The sequence below is a fragment of the Mixophyes fleayi genome, chromosome 5, assembly GCF_038048845.1.
Source record: "Mixophyes fleayi isolate aMixFle1 chromosome 5, aMixFle1.hap1, whole genome shotgun sequence".
Lineage (NCBI taxonomy): Eukaryota > Metazoa > Chordata > Amphibia > Anura > Limnodynastidae > Mixophyes > Mixophyes fleayi.
In genome coordinates, this window is record NC_134406.1 from 110,489,695 (window position 1) to 110,514,143 (window position 24,449).

The 24,449-nt window shown below is 39.5% G+C and overlaps 1 protein-coding gene and 1 long non-coding RNA gene across 2 annotated transcripts; one reads left to right on the forward strand and one right to left on the reverse strand.

The window, feature by feature from the left end:
• Positions 1 to 8,958: 8,958 nt before the first annotated feature.
• On the forward strand, positions 8,959 to 20,601 carry LOC142157727 (uncharacterized). Its single transcript, XR_012692587.1, has 3 exons — positions 8,959 to 9,088; positions 19,133 to 19,343; positions 20,338 to 20,601. It is a non-coding gene; the product is annotated as an uncharacterized LOC142157727 (long non-coding RNA).
• Positions 12,118 to 24,074, reverse strand: LOC142157726 (thread biopolymer filament subunit gamma-like). Its single transcript, XM_075211299.1, has 11 exons — positions 23,888 to 24,074; positions 23,278 to 23,797; positions 22,049 to 22,109; positions 20,352 to 20,447; positions 19,086 to 19,262; positions 17,517 to 17,642; positions 16,386 to 16,606; positions 15,486 to 15,532; positions 14,670 to 14,705; positions 14,165 to 14,209; positions 12,118 to 12,240 (listed from the first exon to the last, which is right to left on the reverse strand). Exons 1-11 carry the CDS (start codon positions 24,072 to 24,074, stop codon positions 12,236 to 12,238), a joined length of 1,521 nt encoding a protein of 506 aa, XP_075067400.1. The 3' UTR covers positions 12,118 to 12,235.
• Between the last annotated feature and the right edge of the window lie 375 nt (positions 24,075 to 24,449).

Below are 24,449 nucleotides of genomic sequence, written 5' to 3' on the forward strand. Positions count from 1 at the left end.
ACCAAAGCCCTTCCAATGAACGAGGAAACGGAGGACTCCTCGCGAAATTTTTGCGTCTAGTACCTCAGTAATTTCGAAATCCTCCTCCTGATGAACTTGAACTGGCTGCGGAGCTGAGGGAGGATTTGAGAAACGGTTGATAATAAGAGGTTTGAGTAAAGACACATGGAAGGCATTAGAAATCCGAAGATTCTTAGGAAGAAGAAGTTTCACACATACTGGATTGATTACTTGAATGATCCTATATGGACCAATAAAACGAGGGGCGAATTTCATAGATGGAACCTTCAAACGAATGTTTTTAGTAGATAACCAGACACGATCTCCAATTTTTAGTGGTGGAATAGCCCGCCTCTTCTTATCTGCGAAAGATTTATATTTGATAGATGTCTTCTTTAAACAGGTTTTGACCTGAGACCAGATATTTTTAAAGGTCTGACAAGCAGTCTCCACCGCAGGGACTTGGGTGGGCGGGAGGGCAGGAAATTCCGGAAAAGACAGATGGTGACCGTAAACCACAAAAAATGGAGTTTTGGATGATGACTCATGGTACATGTTGTTATGGGCGAATTCAGCCCAAGGAAGCAACTCTACCCAGTTGTCTTGATTGGCTGAAGAGAACATCCTTATAAAAGTCTCAAGATCTTGATTGACACGTTCAGTTTGTCCGTTAGATTGCGGATGGTAAGACGATGAGAGTGCTAATCGTATGCCCAAGGTTTTACAAAGGGCTCGCCAGAATCTGGAAACGAATTGTACTCCTCTATCTGACACAATCTCAGACGGACATCCATGGATGCGGAAGATCTCTTTAATGAAATGTTCAGCCAGGATAGACGAAGAAGGCAAACCAGACAGAGGGACGAAATGAGCCATCTTCGAAAATCGGTCCACCACCACCCAAATAGTGTTATGATTCTTACTAGGTGGTAAATCAGTAACGAAATCCATACTAATATGGGTCCACGGTTTGGACGGAATGGGTAGTGGTCGCAGCAACCCTGCTGGAGTTCTGCGGGAGGATTTGAATTGGGAACATAATTCACAGGAAGCAATGAACTCTTTGACGTCTCTCCTCATTGAAGGCCACCAGTAACTTCGAGAGAGAATCTCAAAGGTCTTGTGTTCACCGGCGTGTCCAGAAAAGCGAGAGGCATGGAACCATGAAAGGATTTTCCTCCTTAGAGTAGGAGGCACGAGGGTCTTCCCAAATGGTAGCGTTTTGGTGGATGAAGCAGCCAGTGAGATACATTTGGGGTCTAGAATGGTATGGTTGGAAACCTCTTCTATATCAGAGGACGTCACAAAAGCTCTAGATAAAGCGTCAGCTTTTTTGTTCTTGGCAGCTGGTTTGAAGGTTATTATTAATTCAAAACGGGAAAAGAAAAGAGACCATCTTGCTTGACGAGGGTTCAAGCATTGGGCAGACTGAAGATATGACAAGTTCTTATGATCCGTGAAGATCGTCACCGGATGGCGAGCTCCTTCCAATAAGTATCTCCATTCCTCTAATGCCGCTTTGATAGCCAGTAACTCCTTGTCCCCGATAGTATAATTCTTCTCTGCGGGCAGAAGACCCCGAGAATAGAAGGCACAAGGATGGAATTTTTGCTGTTCAGAGCGTTGGGAGAGAATGGCTCCCAAGCCCACATTAGAGGCATCTACTTCTAGAAAGAAGGGGAGTGTCACATCAGGCTGTCGAAGGATTGGAGCCGAAGAGAAGGACTCTTTGAGTGTTTGAAAGGCTTGAAGAGCCTCAGGCGACCATTGCTTAGGATTAGCCCCTTTCCGAGTCAGGGCCACAATAGGAGATGCAATGGAAGAAAAGTCTTGAATGAAGCGTCTATAGTAATTGGCAAAACCTAAAAAACGCTGGATAGCACGAAGAGTAGTTGGCTGGGGCCAATGTAGTACAGCATTCACCTTGTCTGGATCCATCTTCAGGCCAACTCCGGAAACTATATACCCCAAGAATGGAATCTGGGGCAATTCGAATGAACATTTTTCTAATTTACAGAACAATGAATTTTTTCGTAGCCTGGAGAGGACTTCTGCCACATGTTGGTGGTGAGAAGGCAGGTCCTGAGAAAAGATCAATATGTCGTCCAGATAGACGACGACACATACATATAATAAGTCCCGAAAGATCTCATTGATGAAGCCTTGAAAAACAGCGGGGGCATTACACAGCCCGAAAGGCATTACCAGATATTCGTAATGCCCGTCTCTGGTGTTAAACGCTGTCTTCCATTCGTCACCGGAACGGATTCTGATTAAATTGTAGGCACCACGAAGATCCAACTTAGTAAAAATACGGGCTCCCTTGATGCGATCGAATAGCTCAGTGATCAGCGGAATGGGATACCGATTCTTGATAGTAATGGCATTGAGTCCACGAAAATCTATGCAAGGGCGTAATGATCCATCCTTCTTTTTGACGAAGAAGAACCCAGCTCCAGCGGGAGAGGTGGAAGGTCGAATAAACCCACGCTGGAGGTTCTCCTGTATGTACTCAGATGTGGCTTGAGTTTCAGGTAACAAAAGTGGATAGACCCGGCCCCTGGGGGGAGTCTTGCCAGGTAGAAGGTCGATCGGACAATCCCAAGAACGATGAGGAGGAAGACGTTCAGACTGAGCTTTATCAAACACATCAGTAAATGAAGCATATTGAGGAGGGAGTCCCGGTGAGGTAGATGAGATGGAAGATTGCTGTACTTTGAGAGGAATAACTTGGGAAAGGCAACGATGGTGACATTCAGGCCCCCAAGACGTGACTTGAGGGGTGCGCCAGTCAATCTGGGGAGAGTGACACTGAAGCCATGGAAGGCCTAAGACAATCGGACTTGTCGTAACAGGAAGGATTAAAAACGATATTTCTTCATGATGCAGGGCACCAATCTGAAGTGTTACTGGAGACGTACTCTGGGTGATGAGACCATTGATGAGACGTGATCCATCTATAGCCGTCACAGTAATGGGTGTTTTTAAGGTGATCACTGGTAGAGACCATTGATTTACTAACGATTTGGAAATAAAATTTCCTGCTGCTCCGGAATCAATCAATGCCTGTGACTCAAAGGTTTTGGTAGCACAGGAAATCGTAACATCAAAAGCGCAGACTTTAGATTTCATAGAAGATGGAGAGGACTCCAGGGACCCTAACTTCACCTCTCCAGAACTAGTTAGGGCCTGGCATTTCCCGATCTCTTAGGGCAAGAGCTGAGAATATGAGTGGAATCAGCACAATAGATACAGAGTCTATTCTTTACTCTTCGTTTTCTCTCCTCGGAAGATAATTTGGAACGTCCTATCTCCATGGGAATCACAGAGGGTGAAACTGGACGAAATTGAGGGTTAGAACGAAGAGGTGCTTTAGCAGAAGTTGTTTTCTCAGCCTCTCTTTCACGAAATCTCATATCAACACGATGGCATAGAGAGATCAAACCTTCAAGTGATGAAGGAAGCTCTTGAGTAGTCAGTGCATCTTTAATTTTATCGGAGAGCCCCTGCCAGAAGGCGGCAACTAGGGCTTCAGTGTTCCACTGAAGTTCAGAGGCTAAGATCCTAAATTGAATGACGTACTGGCCTACTGTATGAGATCCTTGTCGTAGGCGGAGGATGCTGGAAGCAGCGGAGGTCACACGACCTGGTTCATCGAACACACTTCGGAATGTAGAAATGAATTTGGCACTATCTTGTAATATTGGATCATTTCTTTCCCACAGAGGGGAGGCCCAAGCCAGGGCTTGTCCTGAAAACAAAGAGATAAGATAGGCCACTCTGGAACGATGGGTAGAAAAATTTTGAGGTTGGAGCTCAAAATGGACTGAACATTGGTTCAGGAAACCCCTACAAGTTTTGGGGTCTCCATCGTACTTTGACGGAGTAGGCAGGTGAAGCGTGGAAGCTGTAGACACCTGGGATGGCACTGGGGAAACGGAGGAAAGCACAGGAGCCTCAGGAGTAGCTGTCACAGTCTGTCCAGATGTTCCTTGGGAGGTTAATGACTGATAACACTGAAGTAACAGCTGTTGGCGGGCATCCTGTTGCTCCACACGGCTGACCAGATGCTGCAGCATCTCTTTGGCGGTAGGTTCCGTATCTGGGTCTGTCATGGCCTGATCTTACTGTCACGGGCACTAGGAGTCTTTACCCAGGGATCACCAGGTGGTAGGCTTACCAGAGTAATGTAGATGGTAATAGAGTACTCTGGTAGCAGGGTGATCACGGAACAGGTAATGGTAGATGATGAGATGCTCAGGAAAGTCTATGACTAGCAGCACTGGTAATATGGAGGTATTAATACACGAGGAACTGTATGGACAAGGACACGTGAAGGTAGTCAGTGGTCTGCGATAGCAAGTTGTACCACTGCTATAGTGAGGAGGAATGTCCAACAGCAACGAGGAGGTGATGAGAGTCAGCGGTCTGCGGATAGCAAGTTGTACCGCTGTCTGAGTGAAGGAATGGAATCCAAGTGGAGGTATCCGGGTAGTCAGTGGTCTGCGATAGCAAGTTGTACCACTGCTATGTGAGAGGATACTGGAACAGGTGATACAGGAAACAGGGATCAATGGTCTGCCTTCAGCAAGTTGTACCACTGAATATATATGTGAGGAGGTGTACGGGGAGAGACTGCAACACAGGATGTACACGGGCACCTTAAACACGATCCACAATAATATGCACAATATATATAAATGACTGAACAGGTCTGCAAATATAGAAAGTCTCTTGAAGTAATCCAGCACAAGATAACACAGTCAATGATGGCAATAGACTCAGCGGATAGCAGACTCCAGAGGAGAACCAACACAGTCCAGCAAGGTATGCAATACACCAGCACAGTCAATGAGAAGTATGCATACCGTGGTTCAGAAGTAGGCAGTCAGATAGTAGTGCAGCGATCCCTGAGCGGCAGGAGGCCGGCAGGATGAGAAGTCCCTGGATGGATGAGGAAGAGTCTAGTAGGTGCAGCGCACAGGTAAGTAGACCAACAGGGACACGAATCCACAGGAATCAGTAGAACGTGGAACTGGACTCGTGGAGGACCCAGGAGAATGGAGATGATCTAGCAGAGGAGTAGCTGATGAGATACGAATCCAATGCTGACAGGAGGGTAGAGACCAGCGGGACACAGGAAGGCGTGGAGAGCGGATCAGCAGCGGATGGACGATAGCGCTGACAGCAGCAGCAGGGCTCTGCGGACACACGGAGGTAACCAGTAGCAACCAACAGGTACCAATAGCGATGGAACACGGGAGAGCAGAGTAGACCAGGAGCTGTTGATCACGAAGAGAAGCAGATGGTAATAATTGCAGCAGTCTCGAGGAAACACGGAAGAGATGAGATGAGGCTGAGGTGCACAGGAGCAGCGGATAGGAATCAGCTAACAGTCACGATGGTGAACACAGGCGAGTTGCAAGCTGGAGACTGTAGTGCACGGAGGCAGCGGATAGGAATCAGCTAACAGTCACGATGATGAACACAGACGAGTTGCAAGCTGGAGACTGTAGAGCACGGAGGCAGCGGATAGGAATCAGCTCACAGACTTGATGATGAACAGGTGAGTGGATGTGGAGAGAAGGCTGTAGTGCACGGAGGCAGCGGATAGCAATCAGCAAACATTCACAATGGAATATGATAGCGTTGAAGTGGTATAGAAGGCTGTAGTGCACGGAGGCAGCGGATAGGAATCAGCAAACAGTCACAATGGAATATGATAGCGTTGAAGTGGTATAGAAGACTGTAGTGCACGGAGGCAGTGGATAGGAATCAGCCAACAGTCACGATGATACAGTTGATGGTAGAAGTGGTATGGGAACCACAGTAGTAGAAGTGGTTTGGAAACCACAGAGGTAGAAGTGGTTTGGAAACCACAGGAATCAGCAGCGCTGAATACACGAGGAAACATAGGAACACCTTCAGAGACTCATGGGGAATGAGACTCCAAGATCAGGCAACGTGGTGTTGACCACAGGTGCTTAATATAGGGAGTGTTGCCTGATCTGCCAATTGAGTTAAAGGGACATACACTGAAGTATAGGAAAGGGCTGCGCATGCGCAGACCCTCAGGATGGAGGACGGCCACGGTTCCTAAATGTCCGGGAAGAAGCACTCACAGTCCGGTGAGTGACAGCCATGTTTCTGTTATTGCTAGAAGGTTGAGGTTGTATGAGAGGAAGAGATCATGTACGGAGGTAAGTTTGTTACAAACAGAGCGTGCATTCCAAAGGGCACATCTAAAGGACTTTGGAAGAGAGGGGAGACAGGTGATGTGTTTGAGGTTTGCCAGATTTCTGTAGTGTTCAGATATATGTGTGTGGGAGAAGTGAGGGGGACCTGGATTAGGTGATATATCACCAGCTAATAGAAGCAGGGAGGAAGAAAGGTAGGAAAGATGATTGTAAGATGTCTGTCCTTTTAGTTTCTGGCGGCAGGGTGAGGCTGTTAAAGTTATTGAATTTAAATAGCAAAAGAGTTCATGAGTGTTAACTAGAGGTGAGTGAAGTAATGAAGGGGTAATGTGGACAGAGGTGTGTGTTGCAAAATGGGTGAGGGATGATATAGTCCTAAAGATAATGCCATGAAAAGAGAGAAAGAAAAATATTTTGGCAAGCATTGGGACTAGTAGTCAAATAGCAAAAAATGAGGAATTAAAGGAATTGCCTAATTGCAATGTCCAGTGTAATCAGATAAGTAGTGTAGAGCTAGGCTGCAGCAAATGTAGTGTATTCCTGGATGTCTGGATAGTATAAAGTAATGGTGTGGGGAGCCATGTGGGTGAGTGGGTGGAAGTGTTGAATGGAGAGTAATAAAGAGCAGGTAATTGAGTAGCTGAGATTTTGCAGACTCATGAGAGAGGAGATTGGTTGAAAGACAGTATAATTTCTTCCTACTTGTAAAGGGAGACAAAGCTTAAATTGAATTAAAGTACAGTGGTGAGATGGGGAACTGAAATAACTGTAGCATGGGTAGGGAGTGGTTGAGCAAGTAGTACAGCAGTCTGATTAAACAGAGTGGATTTTGCATTGAAAACAAACTATTGTTCAATGGGTAATTTAATTTTACACTGGGAGCAAGTATAATACTTTGCAAAGGTGCTTTACCCTTGTCAGACATTTTATAAGGAACAGAGTCACAGCAATAAAATGTAATACAGGCAATCACACAAGAAATAGACAGAAGATACTAAATAATCTATGATAGAAGATACTAAATAATCTATGACAGAAGTCAAAAGACAGTATCACTGTTAAGGCTATGTGTGTCAAACAACAGAATATCAATGCAAGTAGTGTTCTATATATTAATCTATTTGCATCATATAACTTTTTTTAATACACCCGTATCTATATTATAGAGACTATAGAAAAAATTTCAGTGGTACTTAGCCTTCCATGGGGCTAAGAAGTCTGGAGCAGGAGAGGTCTGTCAGCAGCTCGGCATGTTCTTTCAGAAGTAGCTGCGGTCCTTCCCGGGCAGTTGCCTTGGTGACATTTGGTCCAAAATGTGTCTGCAGGCGAGGGGGCTCTATACCTAGCTCTCGCGTCCTGCAGCTCTGCTCAGCCCTCGTTTATACTATCATGCCGGCAATGGCGATTTACTGCCTCTTCAATAGGCAGTAATCGCTGAATCCTTTATTGCTATGGCCTTTCTAATTTGGAACCAATTACCCACCCCCTACTTTTCTGAGGAGGGAACTTGGTATAATCCAGAATGTCCGCCTCCGACGCTACTGGTTACCAGCGCTCTCTACCACTCATGGCAGCACCGGTAATTGGAAATCATACTGTGACGGCGGCTTACAAGCCACCTGTCACACTGAGAAAGGAGAGAAAAAACTTAATTTCTACTTCTGTCAGGCTCTCACTGTCTGACAGCTGCCCCCTTTCACTGAACAAGTGTGCTCTGTGTAAGATAGAGCACATTTCTGTAGGTAAAATATATAAAAATAAAAAGGTAAATAGGTTAAATAAAATAGTTTTAAACTAAAGAAATAACCACCTAGCATAAGTAACCCCAACTCCCCTCAACTCAACTAATACTGAAGAGGCGAGGGGTTTGTCAGCATGATACATTAACAAGTTAACTGCCAAACTCCACTCCCCTCACACAACCACATGGTAGCAGTGTCCCTCAGATAGGATGAAAGAGAAAAAAAATACAAAATAATCCACTCACCAGCTCTATTCTAGTGCACATATCTGCTAGATTGCTTGTGACTCCAATATAGAAGACATCCTTCACTCTCTATGGCCAGATTCCCAATGTGAAGACAACAGAGGAAATGTAAGTAAAAGAAGGTGGTTTATTTTATTTCACAGGTCACACAGGTGAAATGAGATGCAGTAAATAATAAGACAATTAACACAAGTCCATAAAAACAGTTGAAATAGATTACCTGGATACTCAGGCTATCTGAGGAACAGAGGTACTGGAAACCTGGCAAAACAGATTAACTGCAGGTACAGGTTAGTCTGAGTAAGCAGGTTTGGCTGGAAAGCTGGAGCCCAGGCACAACAGGATGACTGCGGGTGCAGGTCGTCAAGATAGCCAGGTTAGCTGGGAAACTGGAGTACCAGGTTTTCAAGTATAACAGGTGCCTGTAGATGCAGGGTGTCTGCTTTGGTAGGTTAAGCTGGGAAGCTGGAGACTCTGGTTTTACAAGTTTAACAGGTGACTGCATATAGGATGTCTTGAAGCACTGGATGATCCATAGGAGATTCAGGCAAAAGGAATGTCAGGCAAGGGAATGGTCAGAAGTTGGTAGATCCACAATAATACCAGGGAGTATGCCGAATCAAGGTCAGATGAAGCCAGGGTCTGAGTCACAAAGGAGGTGAAACATGTAGGAACGAGGAGGTGTTAAATACCAGGGTGGATCAGTTCACAGGAGTTTTTACAGGGAGACCAGCAGCAGTGACAATTGATGAACTGGCCCAATCTGCAGGGGAAGGCAGTCTTATAAAAGCCAGTCACAGCTGATCATGATACAGATCCAATGATGAGAACTTAACCCCTGGCAAGCAAGAACAGATGAAGGCACAGCAGCCTCTAGGGAGGAGGTGCTAAACTACAGCCAGGGGTAAATCATGATACTCCCTCACTGTCACTAACACCGTAATTTCCTAAGTCTCCAAACCCCACTGGCTTGGTGACTTCATCTTCTTCTTTACTCCTCACATTCTGTCTCTGTACCAGTCCCTTTGCCTTCTGCTCTGAAATCTGGCTAGAATACTCCCTTTTCTTACCCAAGATGCAACTTATCCATTTTCTTATCAGCTCCCATCTTCATTACAGCAACCTCCTACGATCTGGCATTGACTTCACCCAGGTGTCCCTTCTTCAATCTGTCCTAAATGCCACAGCAAGACTAGTTTTCTTCTCTCACAGCTCCACATCTGCTGCACCACTCCGCAGATCCCTTCATTGGCTCCTTACATCCTCCAGAATTTAATTAAACAATTAATTACCCTCACCTACAAATTTCTTAATAATATGACCCTTTAATACAACTCAAGCCACATCTTTATATACTCTTCCTTAGATCTGCCTCTGACCTGCGCACCGCCTCCTCCCTAACAACCGGTCTGCATTCACCCTGCAAGGTTTTTATTGTGCTGCTGCTCACCTATATGATTCATTACAGCACCAGATCAGACTCTTCACCATCCCTCATACACCTTCTGAAGCCCTGCCTTTTTAACTATAGCTGGTCATATGCCCACCAATACTGCTCCTACTGGTACACCCTTACAACTGTCCCAATCTCCATTCTGGACCACAGCTTTGCCCTTTTTCCACTAGATTGTAAGAAACAGAGTCCTCCCTACCTTTTTTCTTTCATATCTGCCTTTATTTTTTCTGATTTATATGTGCCTGTTTTATGTATGCTCTATTTCCTCTGTGCACTGTGTCACCTTAGATATCATACAATCTCTATTCATGATGTTTATTTCTATTATAATAGACTCCCATGATAGATTTCATCATATTTAGTATTCTTGAATAGACTACCTTAATCCTAGTACATCTAATACTTGATAACAAGTATATGAATTATCTGTATATGACCTTCTTGCCATCTGTGTCTTATTAAGTTTCATTATGTTCTTTCTCTTGCCTCTCTCATGTATTCTCTGCCTCAATTAACAGTTGCTACTGTACTCTGTTTTAAAACAAAACTATGTTTAATACAGTTTAACCCAGGGTTTCCCAAACCCAGTCCTCAGGGCTCCCTAACAGTGCAGGTTTTCTGGATTACATGTGACATAATTAGGACCACCTGTGGATCTGTTACAATGTGTCAGTCAGTAATGAATACACCTGTGCTCCAGCAAGGAGATATGGAAAACCTGCACTGTTGGGGAGCCCTGAGGACTGGGTTTGGGAAACCCTGGTTTAACCTCTGCCAGCATTACTGCTATTTGTGTTTAGTGAAGGTGACACAAACTTGAGGATACTCTAGTAAACGAGTGATATCATTTAGCAACTGCAAGAAAACGTAAGAATGGTTTGGTCCCTTATACCTTCAAAATACACATTTAGTTGAGTTAATACATTTTGCATAACTGATTTGTGGTATAACAAGAGAGTTGTGGTATTAAGAGTTGCAGGGAGGAATCTTCCTACAGGGCAGGTCAGTCAGAAGTGGTCCAGAACTCTGGTGGATTGTGCTCGCCATTCAAAAATCAGACTACTGGAAGATTCTACCACACTTATTGGTGATAGGCAGGGCCGGATTAACCATAGGGCTAACTGGGCTACAGCCCAGGGGCCTATGGCATCCAGGGGGCCCTTGAAAGTGCTCAACAGCAGTATTGATCGGTTGTGGGTGGGGGCGCCCCCATCGCGATCAGTGCTGTAAGCACTTTCACTGCGGTCCTTTCCCGGCGAGCTGTAGTCTCCTTACTGAGGAGATCTCGTGAGTCTCACTCTCACGAGATCTCCTCAGTAAAGAGCGTACAGCGCGCCAGGGAAGGAGGTAAGTGCCGGGGGGGGAAGGCGGGCAGCTCGGATCACAGGGGGAAGGGGCCCTCATGGGGAAATGGAGGCCCCCTTAGCCCAGTGGCCTCCATTCCCTTAATCCGGCACTGGTGATAGGCCAGCACTGTCCATCAATCAGTACTGGGTGCCGTCTACTGTTTATTGTGGCTTTCTCACACAGCCAAGCTTCCTCTCCAGCACCAAGAGAGACAGTGGTGGACTGCCAAAGAGCTAGATCTATTTGGGTCTACCTTGTGTCATCTCCAGGGATTTGGTTAGGTTTACAGTGTAAAGCCACCAGAGATGTGGGGATTCTTATCGTATATTGGCCTCAAGAACATGGTTAGCACTGTATAGTGGTCACTAATATGCACCGCGTGTTGTAATGTGGCCAACTGAATGCTGATTATATTGTTTATTGGTCATTATGATGGTTTCTGTAATGTTTATTTGTCTCTAGAATGTTTATCAGTTACAAAGGTGCATTTGTTTTGTACCAAGTTCACTAGAATGCTCTATGCATTGAAAAACTGGACACCAGTATATACATTACTAGAATGGTCTCTGAATATAGCGGTGACTGGAATAGGCTCTGCATCGAATACTGGTCAAATGGGGCTTTGTTGTATCTGACTACTGATCTTTGAAATAACAATTACACATTACAGACAATGCCTACTGGGTTTCTGGGCATTGCTAGAAGAGCTTGGACCACTGAATTGTGTTTCTCTAGCAGGCCAAAAGTTGACAGCCTTCCCCTATATATGACTGAAAAATCTTAAAAACAAATAAATGTAGGAATACATAGTATGAATTACAATAAATACTTTGCAAAAAGCCCTTCTGGAAAAAGTCCTTCTAGTTGAATATTTTCATTATCAAAACCCAGGATTGTTCTGGGAAAACCAAAGAAAAGTACAGACCCACGTTTATACTTTTGTGTACTATTATGCTCATCTCATATTTTCTTCAAATGCAGTTCTTTGTTCTTTTTTTTTGCTATTGCAAGATAAGTGAATATACATAATGATTAAGGAATCATGCTGCAGTGTAAATGAAGAAAAAAAACATTTATTTATAGCAAATGCAGAGAATAAGTACTCTTATAAAGCAAGTTAAAAGTAGTATTTGAAAAAATAATTGCAATTAGCCACACAGACATTTCTCAAGCCAAAAAGACGTGAAATACAGTATATCTGCGACTTCAGTGAGACATCATCTTGTTTTTCCTTGTAAGACGGTGGCCTCAGTCTTTCAAATGGAATCGACAAAAAAAATAAAAGGAAGCAAATGACATTTAAATGAGTTAATTGTGCGATACATTAACTGTATATATATATAAAATCTGTGCTAAATAAATACAGCTAATAGATATGACAAAACAGAATTCTATTAATATTATTTCAGCGTCTGGTTACTTGGCAACCGGTTGTTATTTTTAGTATTCTTCTTTTTATGACTTGAGTAGTGTATTGATTAATAACTCAATACACACATGGTTACAAAACTGTGTATATGTTTAAAACATATACTTAGGACCAAATGGATATTATGTATCTGCTGTATTTGTATGGTGGTCCTAAAGCTTCCACGTCCTGTGAGGGGCAGGCTAACACAAAAGAGCTTTGGAATGTCATCTGCATTTTACACATCCAAAAAGAGGAGTAGAGTTGAAACTATCTAAGTCTCCCCATTTGTTATAAATTGTGGAGGATTACAGACCCTTAATACAAAGTACAATCAGAGGTTACGGTGTTGTTGAGACATATTTGCAGCAGTGTTCTCTGACAAACACAGATATCATTGTACTATTAGCAGCTAGGAAAATATTTAGATTTCCCTATTGTAATTACTAATTGTGACACAGATTACCGATTACTGACTTTGTTCAATCATATTACATCAGTTTCTTGTTGAACAAAAATTATACGTATTACATTATTTTGGATTTTTTCAAATGTGCTTTTATAACCTTTTCAATAAACTCTTTTAAGAAGAGATCTTTAATTACTAGCTGTAGAATTATTGTATTTAGAGCTGTGATATTTGTTGTTAAATTAAATTTTATTACTAGTACTCATTGCAATCAATTATTTGTGGCCATTATGGTGAGGTAATGGTTATAGTTTTAGACTAAATACAGACATCTCCTAACAGAGCTGTATCAGTATGTAATGTACAACCTATTAAAATCCCTTTTTTTTTCTTCCAAGGTTGCATCTTGTTGCTTGAAACATTAACAATGAAAGCACAGATGGTTTCTGATTCCATTATATTCTTTTTGATTAAATTGTATGGAGGATTTATCATTGTATTAATTTTGAATATATTTTATTATGTTAAAACTTTTAACTGATTTTTTTAAATCACCAGGCGGTCGACTGAAGTGGCTATTTAATATTAACTAAGATTTTGTGAATTCATTTTATAATATCAAACATCCATATAATGAAAATAATATTATTTCATCTTCTGGTTACTTGGCACCAGGTTATTATTTTTAGTATTATTCTTTTTACGGTTTGAGTGGCGCACTGATTGATTAGTAACCATGGCAACCTCAATGCACATTATTCCTATACCTTCTGTGAGTGGCACGTACCATTATTCATCATAAATGCAGTGCTAGAAAATGAGCTTTATTGCATAAATACTATATGAAGTAAACAAAACTATTCCATCAGATAGGACAGATGGATAAACTCAGAATAATGTTGTTAAGTCTGATGCACTGTACAGTAGTAACAACTGTTGTTGAAAATCACAGTTTTTTTCTCTAAAGCTACCAACAATTTTAATAATTGTAATTTAGCAATCAAATTCATAAACAATATTATCCTTTAATGATTTTTTTTGCACACATATCAATAAAGGTATGATATGATTGAGAATATGCACAACTTGATCACATTTCTGAATGATAATCTAGATTATATTGATCGTTTGTATTTCATATGTGTCATATAGAATAAATTATATATTATGGAATACGATTGGATTGGAAGTAAAAAATCATTGCATGTAATGGCATTTTAAAAGGCATATCCTCTTCTTTACACTATCTTTCAATTTATCTGTATATCTATTGTGCCTAGGTAAGGTTGTGCTCTAGTATGTGTTTACTAGTGCCCATGGCACATTTGCTGATAATAAATTGCTTTATTAAATAGCTTACCTGAAATTAATTCTTTTCTTGAAAAGCTGAATTCAGCTGAAAACCCTAAATGAGAAAAATATATAAATTAAATCATAGAATGCTTAAGTAATACTTACATGATGGTATAACATGCCCGCCCCCATCATACTGTACTATATAAGGATATTAGAGGTCACTGAGGAGATCCATGACTGTATACAGCATTATGTGACCTCTTATTTCACAGTATTATTCCTTATAAAACATTAGTACAAGTTTTATGACAAAGGTAGTAAAACATTTAGTATTTTAATTATCATTTGTTGAATTATACTGGCGAGCCTGTCACATTGCAAGTAAAATTGTCGTAGTGACATTTTAACAGTAATTTCCTTTTCTTTATACTATCTTTCAATTTATTTGTACATATTTTGACCCTAAGTAATATTGTGCTCTACTAAGGAGTTATGTTCCTATAGAATCTGGCACACTTCATTGCTAATGATGTATTATTACAATTATGTAATTTATATTATTAGCTTACCTGAACTTGATTCTTTCTTCTGAAAGCCACCGTCAGCTGAAAACATTACATGAAAAAAGTATATTACTTTAATCACAAAGTGCTTAAGTAAAACATGAATGATGGTATAATGCACCCATGTAATGTGAAATAAAAGCATATCAAAAGTCACCAATGAAAATTATGACAATAAAAAACATGAGGTGACTTCTTATATTTCACAGTAGGTATGCATTATTTCTTATAATACATAGGTAATAGTTTTATGACAAAGCATTTAGTATTTTGATTACCATTGTTATATTATGTTTTGGTATACTGGTCAGTCTGTCACAAAAGTTTATCTTGTGAGAGTGTTTCTATCTGTGGCAGATTGTTGCATGGTGTAGACCAGGAGTGGTGCTGTTTTTATACTGTCTGACTCAAGTAAATTTGATGGAGAAAGACATGCATCATCGCCATCATCTATTTATTTATATACCGCCACTAATGCATGAAGATGTATGTATTGTTCAAAGAGTGTATATAAAAAATGTGACCTATATAATTTTTGTCACACTCTGCCATGGATGAGGAATATTGGAACATGGACACCAGATGTTTCATAGTGATGTTTATGAAATTTAAGGATATCTGTGGTTTGAACTAGATTTCCCACAATGTTCTGCACATATTTTTTCCTGTTACCCAGAATCCCCCCAAAAAAAGATTAAAAAAACTGAACTATTAATGTCTTTTTTAAATGTGATAAGTGATGTGTTTAGTATACAGTACACAACTCGAATTTCATATACATTACAAATGAATAAATAAAACTATATTATAAACCATGCTTACATGAGTATGTGAAAGTGCCTCCTGACAAAGCCTCTGCGTCGGGAAGTCTACAGATAGTAAAGATTAACAGGGATTAAAATTGGTTAGCATAACAAAAGCAAAAAATGGCTGCAACCTAGTATTTCAATACTAACAAACTGTGTTTTGCTAATCAGTATACACCAGTGGTAGGTGAAATGTGATCTGAAGGCCCTAATAAGGCTCTCGCAGGGGTCACATTAACCCTCCTGTCCAGGGTATTTTCCCCTGTTTGATCCTTCTCCTAGATATTATCAGTGTAGATGCACTGAGCACAGTGGATCTAAACGGTTTATTTTGTCGTTTAGTCTGAGATTGAATTGTGAAGTAGTCTCACCAGCCTGACTAGTCAGTAAGAGGTAACTTACTATTTCAGCTGTATGAGTATTGCATGTTGGTACTCTGAACTAATAATGTGACCTGATACTTTGCCGCAAAGGTAATTTGTAAAATGTAAGACAGTGCTTTTTTCTGAAAAGAAGTACTGTCTGATGGGTCCAGTTGAGAAGCTTCTTGGATACTGTCAGCTGTTTTTAAATGAGAACATTAAAATGTGGTACTGTATTTCCTACTTCCAATTTTTATGTAGTTAGAAAACGCAAATTCTAAAATCATTACCAAAAATACCAGGTCTCAACTTCTCTTTTTTTCCTGTTAAATAGATATAGAAACCTATAGGTTGTCTAAAATAGTCTTCTCTGCATACTTGCAGTTATATTGTACATAATATCTGTCTACATACATTGTGTAGTTGGTGCATTTGGGATGTATACAAGTGCATATTTTATAGTAACTGCATGTTCAATGGAATAATATCCAATGTATATTGATGATATTCAGTATAAAATAAGGTACATGACTGAGATTAGTTTATATACTTACTTGAGATCTTCACCCTCCAACAGCTTCTTGTAGGTTGATATTTCTACATCAAGCGCTTGTTTTATATCCAACAACTCTTGATAGTTCACAATGATTTTGTGAAGTTCTACCTTTGCTGACTCGATTGCACCTTCATAGCTGCTTATCTGTGCTTGAAACTCTGCCACACCAACACTGGATCTTGCTACTACCTCTGCAAGATTGCTTTCAAGTGTATAATTCTAATAAAATAAATATATATATATATAAAAAAAGTTCAATCAAAAGATTGTGCATTGGTTACTAATATTTAAAAAAAGTTAAATGAGAAAAAATAAATGTATATTTAACAATATAACAACTTATAACAGTATTTAAAAAGTAGGCTACTGTATAGCTCTGTAGAAGTGAGAAGCAATCGATAATAATATTTCCTATTCTAAAACATTATTTGAACATTACATACAAAAGGTAATTTATAGTGACTTCCAATTTGCATGTGCATTTGCAAGATTAAAAACATCCCATTACATCCCGGTTCACTCAGTTTAATGGCAGGTGCATTCTTGTCATTTCTGCACACATTAGCTTGGTAACTAAAGGCAAAATAAGCCGTACAACTGGAGAATGAGTGCTTAGATAATGTACCTTTTGAAAATAAAGTACTGCTATGCATTGCTAGTGCTCTGCATAAAAACATTTTGGCAAAAACGAGGTATAAGTACATTTTTTAGAAAACTTTTTTTCCCCACTGTCATTAATATTCAGAGAACGGCTAATTTCGTGTTTCCATATACAGTTTATAGCTGAATATAGAGGATACTATGCAGCTGTAACACACAATAAACTGAAACATAAGTTTAGTTATTATATTCAGGGGGCATATTCAGTTAGCGGAATGGTCACGAAGGCACTCCGAGGCAATGCAACATTGGGGATTTGTCTTCGCCCCCCATAGGGGTGCAAAGCAAAATTCCCGATGTTGAGGTATCGTAGTATTGGAAAACGTGTGCGGCTGCAATGTTCAGAGAAACATCACGGCTAATTAAATATATGCCCCCAAGTTAAATTTGCAGAAAATTTGGAAAGAATTAGAAATTGGGGAAATTTCAAATAAAAATTCCAAGATACAGGTAAATAAAGCACACCTACCACTGACAGAAGAGTCTGTAATTCAGTGTTTAATGTTTGAAGCTCTTTCTTTGTGCTGGTAACTTCTGCTTTCACTGAGGCAACAACTTCTGAGGTTTTGACTGATTCACTGTTTATTTCTTCAATCTATGGAAATAGAAGTAATTTTTTTCAACTAAATAATATTTACATTTGGTTTACAAATAATATATTTTCATGTCTGAAAAATATTAGAAAAGAAAAAACAAAAACAGATCAGAAAATGGAAACCGTTGTTTCCAGTGACCCCATACCCACTTGTGATGTTACTTGCGTTTGTATCATTGCGATTTTCCAAAGGCTGCCCGTGCCATTCAATGCATTTCAGTGACCTCCAATGACATCCCAAATGCAAGTAACACAGCCGCATGTCAAACACATGTGAGTTTGAATTCAAGCACTAGTGAGTACCCGCCTTAACGTGATACTTAGATTGTCCTATTTTTCACAGATTATACTTTTTGTTTCTATATCAATTCAAAGCAGACACATTATACAATAACCTGATACAATTTACCTGCATAGTCATTTCCGTTAAGTGAAGCACATGGGAAAAAAAAGGCCAAAGCAAAATAATAGCAGTTTTGGCTGTTGAGCCATACTATACAGAGGGAGGGTGGAGCGCTCTCACATTAAATTGTTTTTTTTAGCTCCTCAAAAATTAGTGTTTAGAATGAAAACAGTCAGAGGGTGCAATACAGAGAATTAATAAGTACCTGAATAATGCTGATACCATTAGTTAAGTAAATAATCAGACAAATATATATAAAAAACGTATTACCAGCGGCATGGAACACAACGCTATATGTAGAGTAAGATCTACCAGCCTGTTTCATTATCCCTGTCACAGTTTGTGTGGCTCCAACACGCCAACCATTCACTAAAGAGCTAAAACATTGTGGATTTACTATTTTACTCTTTTATTCATTTGTTGAAACTTGTTTTACAAATTTTGCTTTGGTAATTTTGTTTATTTACTTTATTTTATTACATTTTTCATAAACTTTAATCATTTTCATGTTAGGCTATACTATTCCTTTTGATTACTAGGCCTAGTATAATTTAAAAAAGTTGACATACATAGATAAAATTGTATTGTATCGTTATGCATACATTTCTGTTTTCTTTCAATTGTTCTGCTATGAAGATACAATATTGTATAATATCTGCTACGATTTATTCCCAAGTGAAGTTAAATAACAGAAAACAAGCAATGGCATACATTTAATACTTCAATGATGACAATGCTGATATGTATCTATCACCCCCATATAAATCTACAATGGTATCTGGAAAAACTGTATGTTTAAAGCAAAAAGAACCCTTATTGCCTTTCTTTCCCAAATCTCCTCCGTGAACTAGGGGCCAGAGATCTTCAGCAGGAAATGCCAGTAAGATAGGAAGATTAAATATTATTGAGTGTAAGCATTTTGCAACAAAAATAAGCATGATACAATACATAGAAATGTAGATGTACAATTCAATCCAAAATAAATGTGACATGTGCCCCTTTTTTTTTATCTCCCACATGATTATCTTGGTATATATTACCTTAGTTCTAAAGTATGACTCTGCATCTTCTTTGTGTTGTTGGACAGATTTTTCATATTCAGCTCTGAGTTTGTTCAAAGATGTTGTGAGGTCAAATGATTTAACTGCATCCACTTCAATCAGCGAAACATTTGTATCTACTGAAGCTCCAAATTTAGTCTGTAGCCCACTTAGTTCCTGAGGAAAAAGCACAGGGTGCACAATGTTACATAAAGACCGAATAAAGGACAATTTTGGACTCCTATACGAACCATAAAGGTAAAATATATTGTTTATTGTTAACCTGTCATACCACTTTAGCTCTGTTAAAAAGAAAATTATTATCCTTGCTACTACATTACAGCTGAAGTTCCTAAGACATCTTTAGGACCCAATGGTCACTAGTCAAAAATCTGAGCGAAAAAATGTGGGAATTTTAGCTATCACAAAATCATTGTCCCTACCCCTGTATATAAATCAATCAATCCACACATTGTTTTCTTTCAAAGCAACTCTGCCTAGCTGTCACTATGTGTTTGTTGTGTTCTATCCTAACATTACAACATGGTGCAGTGAAGTAAATTGAGAGCATTGTGGACATAATTAGTATAAACACTCCTGTTGTTTCATGTAGATTATTCAGGTCAGTAATACCCAGCCTTTGACATACAGTAATACCAACTTTACTTGTTCTTTAATAGATATTGTAATGAAAATAATTTTTCATTCTTTGACTATATTCACATGAGAGCAGGCATTTATTAATCTCTACAGCCAGTGATCTACAAATTCTTCTGCAATGTAGGACTCTCCTACTTGGTACTTTCATATTAATCCTGAATGATCGGTACTGGGTACTGGCAGGCTAGGTTTTGAGAGTATACTTGAATTTAGCTTTTATTTTATTTAACACATTATTACATGCTTACCATGATCATTGCTATCAGAAATGTACAGAATTACTGTCACAACTGCAGTTGCTTTCTTAAGGTGATGGTAACTAAAAAAGGCATTTACCACCCCTGAAAACTATAGAAAACTAAATATATGGATCACATAGGAAAACTAACAACTTTTTTATTTCATGGTTGCTTTTATTGCTATATAATTTTCCGGGACACTTTGCTGCCTTAGGGCAGTAGAACACTTTAGATAAACTTTTGTACATATTCTTAACAAGGTGCTGTTCTATCATTCAGATTTTCCTTTTATGAACTTAACAGCTTTGGGAACACATACTGGACATTGCCTTCATTTCTATGCTGTCTTTCAGGATTATGTGCTTACCTCTTCATGTGTCTTCTTCAGGAATGCAAGGTCATCAAGAGCTGAGGAGAATCTTTGTTCCAGTGTGGTGCGCAGTTCCGTAGCGACCTCAATGTCCTGTTATTTAAAGTCAAAACATGTTAATAAACATTTTCTAGTAATGTATTTTAATGCAGATATATAATATGCTGCCTTATACTGTCCCATGATACTATACTCATTTTGATGGCTTTTTTAATATATTATTCCACAATGTGCTTATGGGGCTGATACTGAGTTGAATGAAAAAAAAAGCTCTAAAAACTTACATGCAAAAATGCGTATTTATGCCCATAAGTGGAGACTTCTCAAGATACATCTGACTCTGCATCTGACATTTATGTCAGATGTGCTCCAGATACACTTACACCAATCCAGGTCATAAGCGTAACAATAGTATTTTAACATTTGTTTTGATAGCCAAAAACGCATTTGCTATTAGATTTGGGCATGCACAATACAAGTTTTCTTATTTTATGCTAAACAAATGGGTGCATGCTCGTAACAGCATGAGCTCCTTCGTGTTTTACTATACCAGTTTACACTGCTTTGTCATGCCATATATTACCTATGTAACTGGTTAATTGTGTACATTTCAGGAAGCCCACCCAAAGGAATGGTTAATACTAGCAATGGATTAAGAGACAGGTAAAGAAAGAGAAGGTAGCAAGTGAATGAATATTTTATTAAAATTGTTACTCATTATGATTATTTGAATGTAGAACAGAGAAGGATTTTTGAAACAGCCACGAGACAACTCGCAGGGATATTTTCTGACAGAATTAACACTGATTTCTGCTTGCGCCCTACAGAGGTGCAAGCAGAAATCCGCATTACTTTTTACTGTAGTAACGGTAATAAAGTGCGGCCGCGATAATCTGAGGAACACCGCGGCACAAACTAATAGTACAAAAAATTGTTTTGGTAAAAGTACAATGCGTCAAAAGCGCATGGGAAGGCATCGCTGCCATTCTCATTAGTTTTCATGCATTTTGTACATTTTAACACCGCATATGTGTGAATGATACTGTAGCACGCATTTTGAGCGCTACAGTATACTAAAACCAGCCCAGAACACTATATTAATTTTAATGTCATTGATAAACTTTTACATATGTCTTTGGATGCTAGTTGTATCGCTTATTTCTAAACAAATTTTTTAAGATTAATGGGCCTATTCTGTAATATTTCTCAGATGTTCAGCTGCTTTGTATCATTCATCAAATTTGTTTAAAAAAAAAAAAAAAAATTCTGAAAGTTTGATGCAATCAAACAAAGGTCTGACATTTGGGGGCATATTCAATTCTCGGCGAAAATGCCGAAAATCTCGAGGTCCGCGCATGATTACCGTTATTACGGTAATCGTGCGCGGAAAAACGTTAATATGGTAATTTTCTCGCTGGATTTCAGCTCACAGCTCCCTGAGCGGCGAGCTTAAATCCAGCTAACTATTACCGTATTAACGGTAATAGTTTTTCCGTGGCGCGGAAAAAAAACAATTGAATATGCCCCTTGGTTTATTAAAAATTTTCTGCTGAGATGTGTCATTTAATTATAATTATTATTATTGTAGGTTTAACATAGACTGAAGTGTTTTGATTTTGCTGTTGTGCGGGGACTGCTAGTGACAAAGTAGGACCCAATCCTCACAAAGGTTAAAAGTACACTTTTAAAATTACCCGTTTCATTGCCGCAATATCGGTTTCCAGTTGATATTTCACTCCTAACTCTAATTCATATCTATAATAAAGATAAAAATTGATGTCTATTAATGGGAAAAAATTGTTATTTACATATAGTTATTGAAAACAAAGGGTACAAGTCATTCTGCACAAATAACTTTACTTGCATGTATGTTTCTATATATTAAAATGTAGTAGGGGCTGATGTAATATTTAATAACACAAGGTGAAATAAAATAGAACAGAGGTCAGCATGGAAAAATTCTTTTACAATAGCAAGGTCAAAAGGTCAGAAAACATATACTGCCTTTATAGTATTGTTTCAGTATAACATCCCCTTGATATAATACAATATTCTAAGGGGCATATTCAATTGTTTTTTTTCCGCGCCCCGGAAAAACTATTACCGTTAATACGGTAATAGTTAGCTGGATTTCAGCTCGCGGCTCAGGGGGCTGCGAGCTGAAATCCAGAGAGAAAATTACCACATTAACGTTTTTTCCGCGCACGATTACCGTAATGACGGTCCACAAGATTTTTGCCGAGAATTTAATATGCCCCTAAGTCTGCCTAAGTTAGTTACCTAATTAGTATTGTCATACTTAAGAAATACATTCTTACTAAAAGGACAGCATAAAATTGTCAATTAGAACAAATTCTAAAGTAGGTAAAAAGAAACTGGTGCATATTCTGTGCTGTGGAACTTGTTTCACAATGGTTCAATATAATATGACTATACACAGTAATTTACAGCATCCAACAACTATTTAAAGATGTAGTAAGATTCATTGATTCAAACGTCCATAGATTAGAATGTAAAACTGCATTTAAAAAGCTGCATTTGTAAACAATATATAGTATGTAGATTATTTTTTTTAAATCGCAGCAATTCATTGCCTGAAAGTCACAGAAACAATTTGGAAATGTAGGCAATCTAGGAATGAGTTGCCTTTCACATATCCACATTTCTAACTTGTGTATAAGCATAAGCATTTTAAGTAATACTAATACGGAGCAGTTGATGCCATACCTACTAATTTATTTGTTTTACATTTTTTGAAAGTCAAAAAATTAAACCTCACGTTACTGACATATTATGCCTTAAAACAGACTAGGAACAGTCCATGAGTAAACATTACAACTTAAGAAATACATCACAACATCCGTTCAAACATTTAGGTTGACACTGAAAGTGGTGCTGTTCAATTATTAATAAACACACTTACTTAGTCTTTAGCTCTTCTGCTGCGCCTCTGATGTTGTCAAGTTCAATTTCATGTCGAACATTTTCCAGTGTTAGAGTTTCAACTGTGTTCCTCAGATCTGTAAGCTGAAGTTCAAAGTTTACTGTGGTAGTAGTGGAGTCACTTGGACCGCTTCCTGTGCCACCTGTCAATAGGTTCAGCTGTGTCTGCAATGTCTGATTTTCAAATTGTAGGTGCTTAACTTTTTCCACATAAGAAAAAAAACGGTCATTTAGTCCTGCTAGTGTCTGTTTTTCTGTGCTTCTAGACAGTAATTGGGGTATTACACGAGGTGCCCCCACATTCAGAGTTGAGCTCAAACCCCCAGCAGTCAAGGATCGTCCCAAAGAAAATGCTGCACTGCCTCCAAAGCCTCCTCCATAGCCTCCTCCTCCATAGCCTCCTCCTAAGCCGCCTCCATAGCCCCCTCCTAAGCCGCCTCCATAGCCTCCTCCTAAGCCGCCTCCATAGCCTCCTCCTAAGCCGCCTCCTAGACCTCCACCTAAGCCTCCTCCTAAACCTCCACCTAAGCCTCCTCCTAAGCCTCCACCTAAGCCTCCTCCCAATCCAAATGAACCTCCACCGAAACCACTAGCTGCTCCTAATCCGGCTCCAAAAGCAGACCCTCCAGCTCCTAAACTATAACCTCCACCGCCCAAACTCAAACGGGACAGACCTCCAGAAAACCCACCACCAGAAGCTGCCCCTTGGCTAAGTGAATAGCCAGACCTCTGGGAGGAAGAAGTTACCCAACCAGAGTTTGAACCTGCGATTGACATGGTGGCACAAGGAGATAATAACCCAATACAAAAATGAGTAATTTGAGCAAGTTGTAAGCTCCTTTTTGGGCAGGGTATTGAAGTGAAAACTATGAAATGAAATACGTCTGGCTTTTATATGTTTTTCTTGTTATACGACACACCTGCTTTGCCTGGAGACAGCGTCCTAATTTTCTGCAGGACAGGTTGTTTTCAGCGTCTAGCTTGCAGCTGTACCTGAAAATGATGATTATAGAAGTTTGTATCCATCAAAATACAGAAAATACAAATCATATAACCTGTAGCCCCAGGGAGATTCTTGTCATTGTAGAAAATTATTGGGTGAATTCTTCAATAACTCTAGTTCTTCAGTTTAACCCCTTTATACCTTTATGA